We start from the raw sequence: 19596 nt of genomic DNA, 5'->3' as shown, positions 1-19596 counted from the left end.
CAGGGCAGCTCTCTAGGCCCTCTACTCTTTTCACCAATGACCTGCCACTGGCATTAAACAAATCATGTGTGTCCATGTATAATGATCAACTATATACACATCAGCAACCACAGCTAATGAAGTCACTGAAACCCTTAACAAAGAGTTGCAATCTGTTTGGAATGGGTGGCCAGTAATAAACTGGTTGTGAACATCTCTAAAACTAAGAGATCTGTATTTGGCACAAATCATTCCCTAAGTTCTAGAACTCAGCTGAATCAAATCAAATCAAATTGTATTTGTAACATGCGCCAAATAAAACAGATGTAGACCTTACAGTGAAATGCTTACCTACAAGCCCTTGAACAACAATGCAGTTTTAAGAAAATACAAAAAAAGTAAGATAAGAGCTGTTGTTGTCTTACCCGTTGTTGTCTTAGCTAGCTCTCCCAATCAACACCTGTGATTGCTTTATGCCTCACTTTACGTCTCTCTCAAATGTCAATATGCCTTGTACGCAGTTGTTTAGGACAGTTATCATTGTTTTAGTTTACTGCGGAGCCCCTAGTCCCACTCAACATGCCTCAGATACCTCCTTTGTCCCACCTCCCACACATGCGGTGACCTCACCCAGCATAACTAGCCCGTCCAGAGATGCAACCTCTCTTATCATCACTCGGTGCCTTGGTTTACCTCCACTGTACCCGCACCCCACCATACCCCTGTCTGTACATTATGCCCTGAATCTATTCTACCACGCCCAGAAATCTGCTCCCTTTATTTTCTGTCCCCAACGCACTAGACGACCAGTTTTGATAGCCTTTAGCCGTACCCTCATCCTACTCCTCCTCTGTTCCTCAGGTGATGTGGAGGTTAACCCAGGCCCTGCATATGCCCAGGCACTCTCATTTCTTGACTTCTGTAACAGAAAAAGCCTTGGTTTCATGCATGTTAACATCAGAAGCCTCCTCCCTAAGTTTGTTTTACTCACTGCTTTAGCACACTCCGCCAACCCTGATGTCCTTGCTGTGTCTGAATCCTGGCTTAGGAAGGCCACCAAAAATTCGGAGATTTCCAAACCCAACTACAACATTTTCCGTCAAGATAGAACTGCCAAAGGGGGAGGAGTTGCAATCTACTCCAGAGATTCTGTCATACTTCTGTCATACTTTCCAGGTCTATGCCCAAACAGTTCGAGCTTCTAATTTTAAATATGAATCTCTCCAGAATTAAGTCTCTCACTGTTGCCGCCTGTTATAGACCCCCCTCAGCTCCTAGCTGTGCCCCTGGACACCATATGTGAATTGATTGCCCCCCATCTATCTTCAGAGTTTCTTCTGTTAGGTGACCTAAACTGGGATATGCTTAACACCCCGGCAGTCCTACAATCTAAGCTAGATGCCCTCAATCTCACACAAATTATCAAGGAACCCACCAGGTACAACCCTAAATCCGTAAACATGGGCACCCTCATAGATATTATCCTGACCAACTTGCCCTCCAAATATACCTCTTCTGTTTTCAATCAGGATCTCAGCGATCACTGCCTCATTGCCTGCATCCGCTATGGGTCCGCGGTCAAACGACCACCCCTCATCACTGTCAATCGCTCCCTAAAACACTTCTGCGAGCAGGCCTTTCTAACCGACCTGGCCCGGGTATCCTGGAAGGATATTGACCTCATCCTTTCAGTCGAGGATGCCTGGTCATTCTTTAAAATACATTTCCTCACCATCTTAAATAAGCATGCCCCTTTCAAAAAATGTAGAACTAAGAACAGATATAGCCCTTGGTTCACTCCAGACCTGACTGCCTTTGATCAGCACAAAAACATCCTCTGGCGGATTGCACTAGCATCGAATAGTCCCCGCGATATGCAACTTTTCAGGGAAGTCAGGAACCAATATACGCAGTCAGTCAGGAAAGCAAAGGCTAGCTTTTTCAAACAGAAATTTGCATCCTGTAGTTCTAACTCCAAAAAGTTTTGGGACACTGTAAAGTCCATGGAGAACAAGAGAACCTCCTCCCAGCTGCCCACTGCACAGAGGCTAGGTAACACTGTCACCACCGATAAATCCACGATAATTGAGAATTTCAATAAGCATTTCTCTACGGCTGGCCATGCTTTCCTCCTGGCTACCCCAACCCCGGCCAACAGCTCCACACCCCCCGCAGCTACTTGCCCAAGCCTCCCCAGCTTCTCCTTCCCCCAAATCCAGATTGCAGATGTTCTGAAAGAGCTGCAAAACCTGGACCCGTACAAATCAGCTGGGCTAGACAATCTGGACCCTCTCTTTCTAAAATTATTATTGGAAAGTTGCTGCGGTCATCCCCCTCTTAAAAGGGGGTGACACTCTAGACCCAAACTTTTATAGACCTATATCCATCCTGCCCTGCCTTTCTAAAGTCTTTGAAAGCCAAGTAAATAAACAGATCACTGACCATTTCGAATCCCACCGCACCTTCTATGCTGTGCAGTCCAGTTTTCAAGCTGGTCACGGGTGCACCTCAGCCACGCTCAAGGTACTAAACGATATCATAACCGCCATCGATAAAAGACTGTGCAGCCGCCTTCATCGACCTGGCCAAGGCTTTCGACTCTGTCAATCACTGTATTCTTATCGGCAGACTCAACAGCCTTGGTTTCTCAAATGACTGCCTCACCTGGTTCACCAACAACTTCTCAGACAGAGTTCAGTGTGTAAAATCGGAGGGCCTGTTGTCCGGACCTCTGGCAGTCTCTATGGGGGTACACCAGGGTTCAATTCTCGGGCCGACTCTTTTCTCTGTATATATCAACGATGTCACTCTTGCTGCGGGTGATTCCCTGATCCACCTCTACGCAGACAACACCATTCTGTATACATTTATCCCTTCTTTGGACACTGTGTTAACTAACCTCCAAACGGGCTTCAATGCCATACAACACTCCTTCCGTGGCCTCCAACTGCTCTTAAATGCTAGTAAAACCAAATGCATGCTTTTCAACCGTTCGCTGCCCGCACCCGCCCGCCTGACTAGCATCACTACTCTGGACGGTTCTGACTTAGAATATGTGGACAACTACAAATACCTAGGTGTCTGGCTAGACTGTAAACTCTCCTTCCAGACTATATTAAACATCTCCAGTCCAAAATTAAATCTAGAATCGGCTTCCTATTTCGTAACAAAGCCTCCTTCACTCACGCCGCCAAACATACCCTCGTAAAACGGACTATTCTACCGATCCTCGACTTTGGCGATGTCATTTACAAAATAGCTTCCAATACTCTACTCAGCAAACTGGATGCAGTCTATCACAGTGCAATCCGTTTTGTCACCGAAGCCCCTTATACCACCCACCACTGCGACCTGTATGCTCTAGTCGGCTGGCCCTCGCTACATATTCGTCGCCAGACCCACTGGCTCCAGGTCATCTATAAGTCTATGCTAGGTAAAGCTCTGCCTTATCTCAGCCCACTAGTAACGATAACAACACCCACCCGTAGCACGCGCTCCAGCAGGTACTATATCTCACTGGTCATCCCAAAGCCAACACCTCCTTTGGCCGCCTTTCCTTACAGTTCTCTGCTGCCAAGGACTGGAACGAATTGCAAAAATCACTGAAGCTGGAGACCTATATTTCCCTCACTAACTTTAAACATCAGCTATCTGAGCAGCTAACCGATCGCTGCAGCTGTATATAGCCCATCTGTACATAGCCCATCCAATCTACCTACCTCATCCCCATATTGTTTTTATTTACTTTTCTGCATCTTTTGCACACCAGTATTTCTACTTGCACATCACCATCTGCTCATCTATCACTCCAGTGTTAATTTGCTAAATTGTAATTACACATCTACTATGGCCTATTTATTGTCTTACCTCCTCACGCCATTTGCATACACTGTATGTAGACTTTATTTTTTTCTATTGTGTTATTGACTGTACGCTTGTTTATTCCATGTGTAACTCTGTGTTGTTTGTGTCGCACTGCTTTGCTTTATCTTGGCCAGGTCGCAGTTGTAAATGAGAACTTGTTCTCAACTAGCTTACCTGGTTCAATAAAGGTGAAAAAAATAAATAAAATAAGAATAACAAATAATTAAAGAGCAGCAGTAAATAACAATAGCGGGGCTATATACAGGGGGTACCGGTACAGAGGCAATGTGCAAGTAGGTAGAGTTATTAAAGTGACTATGCATAGATAATAACAGAGAGTAGCAGCAGCATAGAAGAGGGGGGAGGCTTAATGCAAATAGTCTAGGTAGCCATTTGATCAGGATTGTTATGGCTTGGGGGTAGAAGCTGTTTGGAAGCCTCTTGGACCTAGACTTGGTGCTCCGGTACCGCTTGCCGTGCGGTAGCAGAGAGAACAGTCTATGTCTAGGGTGGCTGGAGTCTTTGACAATTTTTAGGGCCATTCCTCTGACAACGCCTGGTATAGAGGTCCTGGATGGCAGGAAGCTTGGCCCCGGTGATGTACTGGGCCGTACACACTACCCTCTGTTGCGCCTTGTGGTCGGAGGCCGAGCAGTTGCCATACCAGGCAGTGATGCAACACGTCAGGATGCTCTTGATGATGCAGCTGTAAAATCTTTTGAGGATCTAAGGACCCATGCCAAATTTTTTCAGTCTTCTGAGGGGGAATAGGTTTTGTCGTGATCTCTTCATGACTGTCTTGGTGTGCTTGGACCATGTTAGTTTGTTGGTGATGTGGACGCCAAGGAACTTGAAGCTCTCAACCTGCTCCACTACAGCCCAGTTGATGAGAATGGGGGCGTGCTCGGTCCTCCTTTTCCTGTAGTCCACAATCATCTCCTTTGTCTTGATCACATTGAGGGAGAGGTTGTTGTCCTTGCACCACACGGTCAGGTCTCTGACCTCCTCCCTATAGGCTGTCTCATCGTTGTCGGTGATCAGGCCTACCACTGTTGTGTCATCGGCAAACTTAATGATGGTGTTGGAGTCGTGTCCTGGCTGTGCAGTCATGAGTGAACAGGGAGTACAGGAGGGGGACTGAGCACACACCCCTGAGGGGTCCTCGTGTTGAAGATCAGCGTGGCAGATGTGTTCTTACCTACCCTTACCACCTGGGGGGCGGCCCGTCAGCAAGTCCAGGATCCAGTTGCAGAGGGAGGTGTTTAGTCCCAGGGTCCTTAATCTGGTAATGAATGGTGTTGTGTAAAACAAGTTGAGGAGACTAAATTACTTGGTGTTACTTAAGATTGTGAACTGTCATGGTCAAAATATATAGATTCAATGGTTGTAAAGATGGGGAGAGGTCTATCCGTAATAAAGATATGACACCAGACTCCACAAAGCAAGTTCTGCAGGCTCTAGTTTTATCTTATTATTAAATATGTTTCTTATAAGAAACTGTTTTCATAGTCAACTTACACACAGCACTGACACACACACTTACCCCACTAGACATGTCCCCACAGGTCCAGAACAAATTCAAGGAAATGTAGAGTATTATACAGAGTCATGAGTTCTCCCTTCCATCTTATATAGCGCAAGTGAACAGCAAACCTGGTTTAAAAAAAATTATAATAAAGTAACACATCAGGGCACAACGCCTCGCCCTCATGTGACGTCCTTGTTATGTGTATGTACTGACATGTATGTGTAACTGTTAGATGCACACATACACTACATGTTGTTTCTAAATGTATGCAAATTGAAAAGTAATTTTGTCTGTCTTTTTTGCTTCATGTCAGATCCCAGTAAGACTAGCTGTCGCCATAGGAGTTGGCTAATGGGGATCCTAATCAATCACATCAAACAGAGAGAATGCAGAAATTAACAATCAAATCACTTTATTTGCCAATTCATTCATACAGGCAAATAAAATAGCATGGGTTTTACAGTGTACACACACACTCACACATACAGTCATGGTTGGGTGGATATCTTACAATGCAAATAGAAGAGCTGGGTCGCATTCAGGAGACCTAAATGGGAGAAGAAAAAAAAACAATTGCATTCCTATTGGACAAGTTCTCTGTTTGGAAATGTAATGCGCCTCCTAAACACACCCCTTATCTGAGTAAAATAAAACTACATTGCGATTGGGAACAGAGGATTCTGGGAGGCTGTCAATCATTTCTGCTGTCCTTGTGTGCCGAACTCCAACTCTTTCTCCCTCCCCCGGGGTTAAGGTTGGGGAGGGGGAGTCTTGCATTCACTCATTTCCGCTGTCCTCTGTGTCGTCTTCTCCTCCCTCGCTCCGTCCCTCCGTCTCTCCGTCCCTCCCTCTCTCAGGGTAGTTGAGGATGTGGCGGTTGGCCTGAATGAGGTACTGCTGCTGTTTGAAATACATCTTCAACACTCCCTTCATCACCACAAATGCTATACCACCCTACAACACAGAGAAAGAGAGCGAGAGACAAACATAAAACAAATTCTACCCCAGCCTTGAAACATACTGTACAAATACACTCTCCCCTCACCAGAACGGTGCGTTGCAGAGATGAGGGTACCCTGCTGAAGATCAGTCGTCCCACCAGGCTGGCTACAGAGGGGAAGATGAGAGCTCCACACAGAGTACGAGACACTGACAGGTGGTCCCCTCCATTACCCCCATCAGCTGGCACACGGGGCAACGGACGACCTATACCTGGGAGGGAGGGGAAGAGAGGAAGAGTTAAAAATTGTTTTGTCAAATGCATTTCATTTGCAGAATGTACTATATGCTGTAACGTTTACTAAACCTCTAGAGTTAACCATACCTCAGACAGACAGCCATACCCCAGGCAGACAACCTGTCTTCTCACTTTTGTATGTATGTATGCATGCATGCATGCATGTATACCTGGCAATAGCAGCTGTAGTTTAGAGGAGTGTCTCTGCCACAGCCTCAGTATGTAGTCCTCCCAGCGGATCATCTTGCCCAGGACAAGCATCACAGGGATGGTAGGTAGACCCATCAGGAGGAACAGAGGATCTGCTCTCTCCATCACATCCAAGCCCTTCTTATGGCCCACCACCTGGAGAAAGAGGGGGAGGGGTAGAAGATGAGGGAGGGAGGGAGGGAGGGAGGGAAAGAGGTGAACTGGGACTCTTGTGTTTTGAGTTGCATTGTTGTTTGCAATAGATTCACTGAACTAGTGAGTAGTGTTAGTTATGGGTCAAAGGTTAGAGGTCAAGGGTATAACGCGTATGACAGGGTTAAGGTTCAGAAGTCAAGAGGCATGTACCTGCATGACAGTCACAGCTCCATAGGTGACAGCTGACCAATAGACTGTCCCCAGCACCACACCGGCAGCAGTGAATGGACTGGCCCGTGACAGAGCACTGTTCATCTGCTGGAGGAAGTATACCAATGGCCCTGGAGGGTGGGGGACAAACATATACAGACAGCCATTAACTAACTGACACATCTGGACATGAAAGCTACAGAATAGAGCTTTCATTGTAGTGTGTTTGTGTGCGAGTTGGTGAGTGTGTTTGTTCTATATCTCACCTTGGGTAAGATGATGCAGTGTGTGTGTGTGTTAGTTACCCATTTTGGGAAAGAAAATGCGGTACTCTGTGCCACACTGAGGGCAGCTGACGGCTCCTCCACTGTTTCCTTTCTGCTTCTCATCGAGCCAACGCTGCAGACAGGCCTGGTGGATCCACTTGGTACAGCCCTTACATCTACAGGGGCTCACCCACTCTGCCACGCTGTCCTCTCTCTCTGTCGCAAAACACACCCAGCAGTGCCTGGAAACACACAGAGTGAGACACAGGTTAATACGCACGCGCACACACACACACACACACACACACACACACACACACATACACTTACTTCTCAGGGGGCTCCTCCACACAGGCCATCTTGAGTCTGTTCAGTTCCTCTAGGTCCCCGTCTCACCATGGGCCAGCCAGGCAAGACCTACACACACATTCTTTCACTTTCTCTACATCTGGCTAAAATATAGACAGCATTTATTTACTAACTGCCTGTATTAGCTTGCTTCTTCTACATTCACAAACTCACTTCCGGTCAAACTTGTAACTTAGCTGGCTAACTGGCTACAAAGGCCTTGGCTAAACTAATTTTAGCTATAGTTAATGCTGTGATGCATATTTTCTATGTTTTAGTTGGATCAGAAAATGACATGTCCATACAATTTGCCATTCATAAGTTTTAATCGCTTTGTGATACTTGCTAACGGCCAAGTGTTAAGAGTAGCCATACTAGCTACCTCCGGTGCGTAACTACCTAGCTAGCTAACTATAGATTAGAGGAATTCATAACTTTTAGTTGTTGTTGAATAATGACAGTGGTTTCTTACCTCGACAATACCTCTATTTAAAAACCTGTAAGTACCTTACAGTCAGTTTTTTAACTGGTTGGATGACAATAAAAGAGATTTGATTTATAAAAAATATTCGAACTGCCTGTCCTACGGACGGACAAAAATACATAACAGTTCTTCCGGTTACAGCCACTTTTTCTTAAAGGCAAATACATTTTTTTTTTCCAACTTCAACATTTTTGGATGTTGTGGAATTTACAGACAGATAAAACATACATAATTTCTGTTCATTAATAATTGCCCATGATTTCCCAAACATGCACATAATAATGTAATAGATATTATGTTTCCACCCACTCTGATGCTCATCTATTCATCTTGGAAAGGGGGAAAGTTTATTTAGCTGAAGGTACATTTATTCATAAAGATGGTGATGATGATAATAATGATTATGATGATGATGATGGAAAAACAAGCCGGCAAAAACTGCACAAGCTCACAACCCTGAATCTGGGTTTGACAGCGAGCACGTGGGCTCCAGCTGGCAGTATTGCCATTGGCTGTTGCACTGTCAGTCTACTCTAGAGACAACCGCATACCTACTGGGTTGGGTTGTGATCAACGCAAGCAGCAGCGACCGGTGGTCTGAGACCAGAGTGACAGGGCGTTATTTACATGATTAAAATATCAAATAGGCAAGATTGTATCAAAGGATTAATAGAAACATATCTTAAACAATCAGTTCGTCATGGAGTCCTATGACATTATAGCTAACCAGCCGGTTGTGATCGATAATGTAAGTATGATGTCACTCATCCACACCCTTGCCTAGCTAACGACTAGCCAGGGAGGTTAGCTAGCTAGTGCTGTGTTGGAGGTTTTGATCAAAGATTTTTATAACTAAACAAAGATAGGCAACAGCCTGTCGTTTCCAATGGAAACAAAGTCATAGTGGGCAGAACAAGGAAAGAGGTGGGCAGAGCCGAGTACGAGCTAGCGAGATCCTATTGGCCTGTTCTAGCACACATCTGCATATTTCCGTCAGGGAATACCTATTCTGAGGTGCGCGTGTGCAATAACTAAATTCGCCTTTGCACCCCTTCTAAACGCCTTCTTTTTTTTTTTACTTTGGCAAAGGGTAAAGTCTACAACAGATTGTAGTTTTGGGAAAAGAAAACTGGATTGAGATCAAATGTTTCATCTATGAGGACATTTGCATAATGTTGGCCAAAATCCACTGCCCGCTACTGGGCTTCCTCTCACTACCATATTTGGTAGTGAGTGGAAACGCTAATCGGATGATTCACATTTATACATCCGGTGAAATATCTGTCTTATTGTTCTAGCTGTGCTTTGATAGCGGACATTACTGAATACATTGTACTAGCTTACTATTCATAAATATATTCCACTTGCGCTTAGCCACCTCTTTCCACGTGCACCTCGTGTAGTAGAATGTATCTTTGTCAAATATGTATGTTGCTGTGTGTGCTGCAGAATCAGCTAACGTTATTTAGCCAGTTTACGTTGTTATTTTTCATCCAAACACTGGTTTGCCTGTATCGTCTCCATCATATATGTTCTGTTCTGGAAGAATAACTATCTAGCTAGATTTATATGATACATTTACAGTTAACGTCAGGCACTAGCTAGGTAAATAGCTGCAACACCGGCTAGATACACAGTTGTGTCGCCGGGAAACAAACCCCACTTTGCGAACGGCTAGCCATCTATGCGAAATGCGTTGGTCGAGAAAGAAGTTAGCTAGCAGCGTTAGCTATCGCCACCAGTCACTGATTATGTGCACCACACTATAAATAAACCACTTATTTCCTAAATGAGCTTATTTGCTAGATAATTGGTCCTGAATGAGTGTACCGGACCTTGCAGGTGATAACTGTTGTGTTGTTGTCAACATAATACTACCTGTGTCATCTGTTGCCCTGTCATGAGCCCAGAGGCCTTTCATGGGCTAATGTTTTACTCAAACCCTTATGACTATTAATTATAAGGAAACACTAGGCATGTTAAAGCCCGGTGATGCAGCCATAACCCAGCAGATATGGGCTGTAATGTGTGTGATGTCTCAGAGTGGGATAATGCCTTCCGCTGCCTCAGGCTGTGTCTTATGACTCAACACACACACGAAGGAGTGTTAATTGTTGTGGCTTGGGACAGACAACTTAAGTAGTCATAGCTTGATATGAATAACTTTCTCTCCTGTCCTATCTCTCCTAATCTTCCCTCTACCTCCATCTGTCTCTCCCCAGGGTTCAGGTGTTGTCAAAGCTGGCTTTGCTGGAGACCAGATCCCCAAATACTGCTTCCCCAACTAGTAAGACCTCCTTTATTTGTACCTATCCCACATCAATAAGACACAGCTGTGATTCAGATGGATAACACCCGTGGGGTTGTTTCTAACTGTGTTGTGTTCTGCTGTGTGTGATCCAGCGTGGGCCGTCCCAAGCACGTGCGCGTGATGGCAGGAGCCCTGGAGGGGGACCTCTTCATTGGACCCAAAGCAGAGGTAGGCTTCATACCATAGCCTTACACACACACACACACACACACACACACACACACACACACACACACACACACACACACACACACACACACACACACACACACACACACACACACACTATGAAGGGGCCAGTTTCATCAAGCCTCTAACCCTTCTCTTATCCCTCCCTCCCAGGAGCACAGAGGGTTGCTGTCAGTAAGGTATCCTATGGAGCATGGTATAGTGAAGGACTGGAACGATATGGAGAGGATCTGGCAGTACGTCTACTCTAAGGAACAGCTGCAGACCTTCTCAGAGGAGGTGGGCTCTCCTCTCACCTCCTTATTCTCCTCCTCCCCTTTTCCTGTCTCTAATCTCCTCACTGTGTGAACAGTTAACCGTTGTTGTAAATGTTAGGCTTCTTGATTTATTGAATTGTATAAAAAATTATGGATGTTGTGAGTGTGTGAAAAGTATTTAACAGACAAGGGAGCTAGTATGACTAAGAAAGCGATTTTCAGCCTTCTGACTCACATGCTAACTGGATCTGTCTTCCCCTCCAGCACCCTGTCCTGCTGACTGAAGCCCCTCTGAACCCCAGTAAGAACAGGGAGAAGGCGGCTGAGGTGTTCTTTGAGACCTTCAACGTTCCCGCCCTCTTTATCTCCATGCAGGCAGTCCTCAGTCTGTGAGTACGCTACACTGTTTGTGTGTTTGTGTAAATACCGTGTGTGTTAGTGTGTGCAGGCACGCTTTTGTGTGTTTGTTATACTCACGCCCCTTTCTCTGGTCCAGCTATGCGACAGGGCGTACCACGGGTGTGGTGTTGGATGCAGGCGACGGGGTGACCCATGCGGTGCCCATCTACGAGGGCTTTGCCATTCCCCACTCCATCATGAGGGTGGACATCGCTGGAAGGGACGTGTCCCGTTACCTCCGGCTGCTGCTACGCAAGGAGGGCTATGACTTCCATACCTCCGCAGAGTTTGAGGTGGTCCGCACCATCAAAGAGGTAAGGGACGGAGAGTGTGTGTGTGTGTGTGACCTAACTAGAAGAAAATGAAGGGCTCAATAGGAATTGCTGTCAATTAGTGCTGGGCGATATGGCCTAAAAATCACATCTCTATTTTTTCAAACATATGGGTCATTCACAATATATATCTATTATCATTTTAAATGTTCTCTCTAAATAAGCATTGTTGTACAATTAAAGTTCAAATGCACTGCATTTCAAACAGTCAGCAATAATCTAATGAATTCATAAGACACTAATAATTATTTAATCAAAATAATTCAACCTGCTTTTTAAACATTTTATAATCACTGATCCAGCTTTCAAGTGTGTCTATGAAATTGCCCTTTTTTGTTGCAAATGTAACCAGAACCCTGCATAATGCACATTCACTAACTAACTTCATATAGCAGGCATTAGGCTATAGAACATTAACACAGGTCTCATCAACAATCTCTCCAGCCCACATGCTAGTGATTAGCCAGCTAATTTTATATTTCATGTTTACCAACTTGGATGTATTTGCTAGCTAACAAGAAAACAGTTGAATATTTATAAACACACCCTGCTGTCCATCTCCACCTGTTTGAACAGCATGCTAGCCTGTCCACTTTGTTCACATGTTGAAATCAAGTGGCCTACCTTATTTCTCAGAATGACAACGAGTTGCCAATTCCTTATATAATTGCATTTTATGCTTATTGCACATTTATAAAACACAGACTAGACCGTATAAGTCTTTGACTAAAATGCTGCTCGTGGTATGTGGCACGACAAACTTAGCCTTCTTTTCCAGAATCAATGTTCATTGATACTCCTGTTTTAGTCATGTCTGCTCTGTACGCCATGTGAGCAGTTGAGACATAAAAAGGGTATCGTCAGAAAGGTTAACTTGTCCTTTATTACAGTTAAATCATGTTTCAGTGTGTTTCAGTGTCCATATGACTGATTCTGTTGGACCAAACCTCAAATAGCGAGTTGAAACAGCAGGCTTATTCTCTTTGGGCTTATTTTGGACCTAAGTTTGTCATCTGCCTTCCCGACTTTGGGACAACGACTCCCATTGTTAGGGCAGAGACGTGCATCTCATCATTATATACAGATCTCTGGTGTAAATGGGGAGGTGCACACAGCACAGAAGGAGCAAAAGAGACCGGACCAAAAATACAACACGAGAACAAGCGGACATAAACGCTCATAAAGACAAAATCCGTTACAGGCATTTGGAATATCGCGGAAAAACATATATTCAAATGAATCTAATTAATTCAATATATTGGCCAGCCTTACTGTCAATAGGGAAGTGCTGGTAATATGTGTGTTTCTGTCCTCAGAGAGCCTGCTACCTGTCCCTGAACCCCCAGAAGGATGAGACTCTGGAGACCGAGAAGGCCCAGTACACCCTCCCCGACGGTAGCACGCTGGATGTGAGTCAAACACCACACACACACACACACACACCTTTGTTTTATTTTGAGGGACTACAAACATCAATATCATCATCTCTGAAACCCAGTTGACCCTAACTCTGACCTCTGCCCCCTGTCCAGATTGGTCCAGCCAGGTTCCGCGCCCCAGAGCTGCTGTTCAGGCCAGACTTGATCGGAGACGAGAGCGAGGGGATCCACGAGGTGCTGGCCTTCGCTATCCAGAAGTCTGACATGGACCTCCGACGCACACTCTTCTCCAACATCGTACTGTCTGGAGGATCCACACTGCTCAAAGGTTACACACACACACACACACACACACTGACCAACAACAACTAATACTAGTGTGTTGTGAAAGTGGGTGTTTTCTCATGTGGTTTAAGGCTCCTTAGCTAACAGTCTTTTCTGCTGCAGGTTTCGGGGACAGGTTACTAAGCGAAGTGAAGAAGCTCGCTCCCAAAGACGTGAAGATCAAGGTATAGTAACCAATGACCCAGCTTTTCACCTCTTCTTGGCCAGATCTCAGCATGTTGCTATATGAGTCTGTTTTTAGCATGTGTGGGCAGGATGTCTCCTCAGCAAGTCCCTGCTGACTTTCCGTCTCTCTCTGTGTTTCCTGTCCAGATTTCCGCCCCTCAGGAGAGGCTCTACTCCACGTGGATCGGGTAAGAGATCACCACACACAGACTCACTCTCACTCACGCATCTCTCTATTCCCTAATCCCTCTCTCCGCTCCTCCCTCTATTGTGTTCTGCGTAGTGGCTCCATCCTGGCGTCGTTGGACACCTTTAAGAAAATGTGGGTCAGCAAGAAGGAGTATGAGGAGGACAGAGCACGGGCCATCCACAGGAAGACCTTCTAACACCGCTGCCCTTAAACTGACCTCAACATGACCTATCTGCCCTGTGCTGCCCCAATCTGTCACGACACTACCCTCCAATGCTCCTATATTTGCTCTGTTGCCCCACATTACTGATTTGCCTCAACATCTGGAACTATCCCCACAGCCCCATGTCTGCCCCAGTCTCCCCCTCCCCTTAAGGTCTCCCCCATCCTCTGGCTAGGGCAATTTCCATATACACCCTCCCTCAATTCAGCATGCCTTCTGTTACCAGCCATGTGGGAGAGAGCAGCGTGGCCCTTCAGGCAAGCCTGTGGCCCTCTCACCTCCTCACACACCCAGGGCTGCGTGGGCATCTGTCAATACTGTGGACTGTTCTTTCTGTTCTTAAAGGGGCAATGCTCTACTCAACCCTGAAGTATTTATATTACTCTCCTATCTACCCTGCCCTGTACGATACCTTGCATCATATCATCCAATGACAAAGAAGGTGAATTATTTTCGATTCTGTAAGAATTCCATTCCAAACCGAAGAGATTGATTTAATTTTTTTGCGTTCTTTAAAAAAGTATCTTGGTCGTCAGTTACAAATCACCATGTTAATGTCAACGGTTGAATTCACCATTGTTTTCTTTAATTTTTTGGTTTCCATTTGTGTTGATGGTGTTGAGGGTCGGGGTTAGGATAGTCTGCTATAGGAATAGGTCATGCTGTAGACGGGTAGAGAATACCACTGTGTTTTACATTGGCTCATCAAATATTCAAGGAATTCATTGGAAAACATTCAAAGAACTTCTCTTTCCACCAACCCTCCCACATGTGTTCTTCAACAACGACTAATGGACATGTTTAGACGACAGCGATGTTTAACGCTTCCTTATGATGTGTAAAGTATCTCCATTCAGTTAGCTGTGTTTTTTCTCTTTGTTTGAAAATGACATTAGTGGAAATGGTTTGATAACAAAGGACGGGTGAGATGTATCCTCCTCACTCGGTACCAAATCCAACGGGGGGATTTCAACTTTAAATAACCATTAGATGACCATTGCTATTTCTAAATGATCGTTTAAGATATGACAGTTAAACTTTGGGACCAGTTGAATGGGACCCTTGAATGCCTTGTAAAGATTAAACATGACAAAGTGCTGTCCATAAAACATGTTATTGTTCTGTACTGCACAGAGAGACTGATCTGAGAGCTGTATGCCTGGACAGGATCATCTCTGAGGAGGTCCAAGTCTCCACTAACCATTGATACAGGTTCATATTTAATAATCACCTTTCTGGTTAACCTTCAGATTGATGAAGGCTTATCTGATCCTAGATCTGTGGTTATGGGCAGCTACAACCTGGAGTGATCTCTGATCTCAGTGTTAGTCAAGGGTCAGGGACTAGCTGAATATTGGGTGAAAGGCCACAGAGATCATCCAACAAACATTGTCGTTTTATTTCTCTCCAAAGACTCCATATTTGGCTCCATTTAAAGGATGGTGGAGATCACCTGTTAAATGTTCCCTGTGAGTTATTTTAAAACACCAAGTGAATGGGTTAGAACAATTGAGAGAGAGCAATGTTTAGTTGCTATAGACTGTAGTAGGACCATTCTCATAATAAGCATGTAGAAGCACAAGATGGTGGATTATTATCAGTTAGTTTTCTACCCTCTATTCCCCCCATGTACCACTAGAAGTCTGGGTGTTTATTATGGCTAAGCTGATTTCCCTACGTCTCAGTGGCAGTAAAGGGGTTGTGTCCAAAACTGCGTCCGCCTTACTCCTGTGCCCTGGCACCGGAAAGTCCACTTCAGATTCTGGGTGTTTTTTAAAAGGTTCTATACTTCATCAGCCTTGTGTACAGTGGACCGCTTTTCAAAACGTCAAAAAATACAATAAATGTAAAATACTGTTTATTCAAGTGTTGCTTTTACTTTTCATTTTGTAAATTCAGTATAATAAATAAGTTAATGACTGCTGTTGGAGGTGTCTGGTCTTTGTAATTAATTAATCTTTATGATAATCATAACCAACAGGATGCTATGAATTGTTTCAGACATTGTGACCCACTTCAGTTACACTCTGGTGACTTTGGTCACATATTAAACTAACTTATAAAGGCTTTATAAGGCATTAATTCAGAAGTACTGCACATGCTTTACAATGAAAGTCATACCACATTCATAAGCAAGTCATATAAGATAAACTGAGAATGCTCTTGGGATCTTTTCTCAGTCACTCAATAAGGACATCACTATCGTCTGCTGGCTGGTAATTACGGGTGAAGTTGATGGCACCATATTGTCTATGTTGGCAGAAATCCACTTTCCAAAAAGCAGAGAGAAGAATATAGGGGGGAGGAGTTTACTCCCAAGTACCTGTGTATAGCCTACCTGTGTATAGCCTACCTGTGCAAAGGAGAAAGTAAAACTTTTGCTTATTCCGTAGATCTCCTGTGCAGTGCATTCTCGAAACGTGTAGATACAGTATGTGTGTATTATAGATTTATGGAGGAGATGTTTGGGGAGGGTTGTTGGGAACACTGTGATTCTATTCACCCATGATGGTGGCCTGAAAGAGCAGAACATTGAGGAGTTTCTCCAAGCAGGGAGTCAGGACCTCCAGCAGCTTGTAGAGACATGTGGGAGCAGGTACCACGTCCTCAACATTAAGGACAGGGCTCATGGTACTCAGGTTCCAGAGCTGCTGGAGCAGGTAGAGGAGATGGTGGCAAGAAACAGAGAGATTCTACAGCAGGAGAGGAACTTGAGACAGAGGCTTGTGGAGTTGCAGGACTCTGATACAGATAGAGATCCAGGAGCATGAGGTAGATATTAGAACACTCAATGAAAGAACCACTGAACTGGAAAGACAGGTGAACGAAGAGAGGGAAGAAAATAATAACATTTGGTATTTTATTATGATCCCCATTAGCTGTTGCAAAAGCAGCAGCTACTCTTCCTGGGGTCCACACAAAACATGAAACATGACATAATACAGAACATCAATAGACAAGAACAGCTCAAGGACAGAACTACATCAATTTGTAAGTCCAAAAGAGAACTGGAGAGGAAGCTGAAAAGAGAATCTGATAGGAAGGAGGAGATGGAGAGAAAGCTAAAGAGACTGAGAGCGAAGAGAGAGAATGAGAGGGAGGAGAGACACAGGCAGAAGATAGAGGAGATGAGAGGAAACTATGAAGGAGAGGCCAGAGTTGAAGCAGAGAGAAACCTGATGAAGATTGTTCTGCCTGAGTTACAGAGGAACGTCATGATCTCTAAGACAAAGATGGAGAGGAAGAATAGACAGATGGAGAAGGATAGACATGAAGAAGAAGGATAGAGAGATGATGGAAAAGGATAGAGTAACTACTGTATATAGCCTTGCTACTGTTATTTTGCTGCTGCTCTTTAACTATTTTTTATTTTATATTTTTACTTATCTATTTTTTACTTAACACTTATTTTTCTTAAAACTGCGTTGTTGGTTAAGGGCCTGTAAGTAAGCATTTCACTGTAAGGTCTACACCTGTTGTATTCGGTGCATGTGACAAATACAATCATTCACAATGTGAGATCAAAAGTGGTCGTCTTACTATTTCAGCAGTGTCATTTTTCTATTTGTATAAGTGGTTATGTTACATGTTGAAACTTGAAATATAAGTATCTCTACAGTGAAGGATTTATTAGTAATTCATTTATTTACGTTGTCATGCATAGTTTATTAGTTCAAAGAAACCCTTTAATAATGAGTGATTTGAATGACACATTGTGAATTTACTCCCACATTAACAATCAGACTCCCAATGACAACCACCACCTGAGATGGCTATTATTGCAATAAAGAAAATAAACTTAGTAAGGAGTCAGTGGGAATTTCTTGTCTTGAATGATTCAATCTCAGGAGACCAGAGGAAGTTATGGAGCATCAGTCTGAATGGAGGTGTCCATATGACTGACAGGTGAGGAGTAAAAAAGACATGCAGTAACCTTCTCTGGCCACTAGATGTCTCTGTTGCACCGCCAGAGGAGCAGGAGGAACCATGAGGAGTATAGGAGCAGGAGTAAGCTACAGATAACTGCGAAAATAAAGGAAACACCAACATAAAACATCTCAACAGGGCGTTGGGCCACCACGATCCAGAACAGATTCAATGCATCTTGGCATAGATTCTGTGGAACTTGGAGGTATGCGACACCATTCATCCACAAGAAATTCCATCATTTGATGTTTTGTTGATGGAAAACGCTGTCTCAGTCGCCACTCCAGAATCTCCCATAAGTGTTCAATTGGGTTGAGATCTGGTGACTGAGACAGCCAATGCATATGGCTAACATCATTTTCATGCTCATCAAACCATTCAGTGACCACTCGAGCCCTATCATAGCCATGGTAGCCAAAATAATGACCTGGCCAGCATTTTTATACATGACCCTAAGCATGATGGGATGTTAATTGCTTAATTAACTCAGGAACCACACCTGTGTGGAATAACCTGCTTTCAAAATACTTTGTATCCATCATTTACTCGTGTTTCCATTATTTTGGCAGTTACCTGTATACTTACTATGGCTGTCTCGATTCTTCTATGAGGAAGAGAGATAGGAAACCTGCTTTCTTTATCTTCTATATGGTATGTTTGCTCTCAGCTCATTGAGCCCAAAGGGACAGATATTAATACACATATCAGTCGAGGGCCACCGTAGTGTAGGGACAGTTCGAGTGTTAGTGTGTATGTGTGTGTGTGTGTGTGTATCTGTATTGTGTTAACACAGTTGCTATGCAGTTATCTTTGCTGTGGCATTGTGTGCAGTTATCTTTGCTGTGGCATTGTGTGCGTGACTGTGTGAATGTCTCCTGCCCAGATCCCCAGTCACCAACACACAGAGCACAGAGAGAGAAAGTTATAAAAGATATGTGATACCAGTGGTTGGCATATACACTTTCACCTGGCAGCGTGTGTGAGTGTGTGGGCATGCCTGTGTCTGCTTGTGCACATTGTTTTGTGTGTGTGTGTGTGTTGGGGGGGGGGTGTAAGGGTGTGTGTGTGGGCGTGTGAGTGTGTGTGTGTGGGGGGGGGGGGGGGGTGTAAGGGTGTGTGTGTGGGCGTGTGAGTGTGAGTGAGTGTGTGTGGGGGGGGGGGGGGGGGGGTTATGTGTGTGCATCACAGGAGGCTGAAAGGGTGATGGCTCATAATAATGGCTGGTATGGCGTGAATGGAATGATATCAAACCATGTGTTTGATACCATTCCATTAATTCCGTTCCAGCCATTACTACGATCCCGTCATCCCCAATTAAGGTTCTACCAGCCAACTGTGGTGTGTATAACAGTGAGAGTGTAGGTGTGTGTCTCCCCCATGGTGTTGCTATGGTATTTATGGAGCGAGAGAATATAAATAGAGAGTATAAATAAAGTACTAGTCTGGCACGTCTCTGATGTTTTCTGTCTTTATTTGGAAGGAAAATAAAATAATGAATAATGGATGAGTTATCAAGAGATAAATGAGGAGAGAGCAGAGTGTGGGGCCAGGGGAATGAGAAAGCAAAGAGGAGGGGAGGGGAAGGGGAGGGGAAGAGGGAGCAAAGAGGATGGGAGGA

The 19596-nt window shown here is 44.4% G+C and overlaps 2 protein-coding genes across 2 annotated transcripts; one reads left to right on the top strand and one right to left on the bottom strand.

Moving 5' to 3' along the window:
* Nucleotides 1-5766: 5766 nt before the first annotated feature.
* On the bottom strand, nt 5767-8420 carry LOC139544129 (E3 ubiquitin-protein ligase MARCHF5-like). The gene is made up of 7 exons (XM_071350911.1): nt 8250-8420; nt 7760-7846; nt 7469-7671; nt 7164-7294; nt 6779-6953; nt 6417-6583; nt 5767-6325 (listed from the first exon to the last, which is right to left on the bottom strand). The coding sequence occupies exons 2-7, from the start codon at nt 7786-7788 to the stop codon at nt 6149-6151; spliced, it is 882 nt and encodes a 293-aa protein (XP_071207012.1). The 5' UTR covers nt 7789-7846; nt 8250-8420; the 3' UTR covers nt 5767-6148.
* Nucleotides 8421-8817: 397 nt separating this feature from the next.
* Nucleotides 8818-15976, top strand: LOC139544128 (beta-centractin). The gene is made up of 11 exons (XM_071350910.1): nt 8818-9009; nt 10484-10548; nt 10665-10740; nt 10915-11040; nt 11283-11407; nt 11515-11731; nt 13066-13158; nt 13282-13456; nt 13576-13637; nt 13786-13826; nt 13922-15976. Exons 1-11 carry the CDS (start codon nt 8962-8964, stop codon nt 14022-14024), a joined length of 1131 nt encoding a protein of 376 aa, XP_071207011.1. The 5' UTR covers nt 8818-8961; the 3' UTR covers nt 14025-15976.
* Nucleotides 15977-19596: the final 3620 nt, after the last annotated feature.

This window comes from Salvelinus alpinus, chromosome 18, assembly GCF_045679555.1.
Source record: "Salvelinus alpinus chromosome 18, SLU_Salpinus.1, whole genome shotgun sequence".
Lineage (NCBI taxonomy): Eukaryota > Metazoa > Chordata > Actinopteri > Salmoniformes > Salmonidae > Salvelinus > Salvelinus alpinus.
Note: the sequence above shows the minus strand (reverse complement) of the source record. Positions and strands in the feature narration are given on the sequence as shown.

What these genes read in the sequence shown, in the direction of transcription:
- LOC139544129 (XM_071350911.1), bottom strand. Translation starts at nt 7,788, where the DNA reads ATGGCCTGTGTGGAGGAGCCCCCTGAGAA. An exon ending in ACTACAGCTGCTATTGCCAG is followed by an intron (nt 6,584 to 6,778) that starts GTATACATGCAT and finishes CCTCCCTCCCAG; the next exon opens with GTATAGGTCGTCCGTTGCCC. An exon ending in CTCTGCAACGCACCGTTCTG is followed by an intron (nt 6,326 to 6,416) that starts GTGAGGGGAGAG and finishes TCTGTGTTGTAG; the next exon opens with GGTGGTATAGCATTTGTGGT.
- LOC139544128 (XM_071350910.1), top strand. Translation starts at nt 8,962, where the DNA reads ATGGAGTCCTATGACATTATAGCTAACCAGCCGGTTGTGATCGATAAT. An exon ending in AAATACTGCTTCCCCAACTA is followed by an intron (nt 10,549 to 10,664) that starts GTAAGACCTCCT and finishes TGTGTGATCCAG; the next exon opens with CGTGGGCCGTCCCAAGCACG. An exon ending in CTCTACTCCACGTGGATCGG is followed by an intron (nt 13,827 to 13,921) that starts GTAAGAGATCAC and finishes TGTTCTGCGTAG; the next exon opens with TGGCTCCATCCTGGCGTCGT.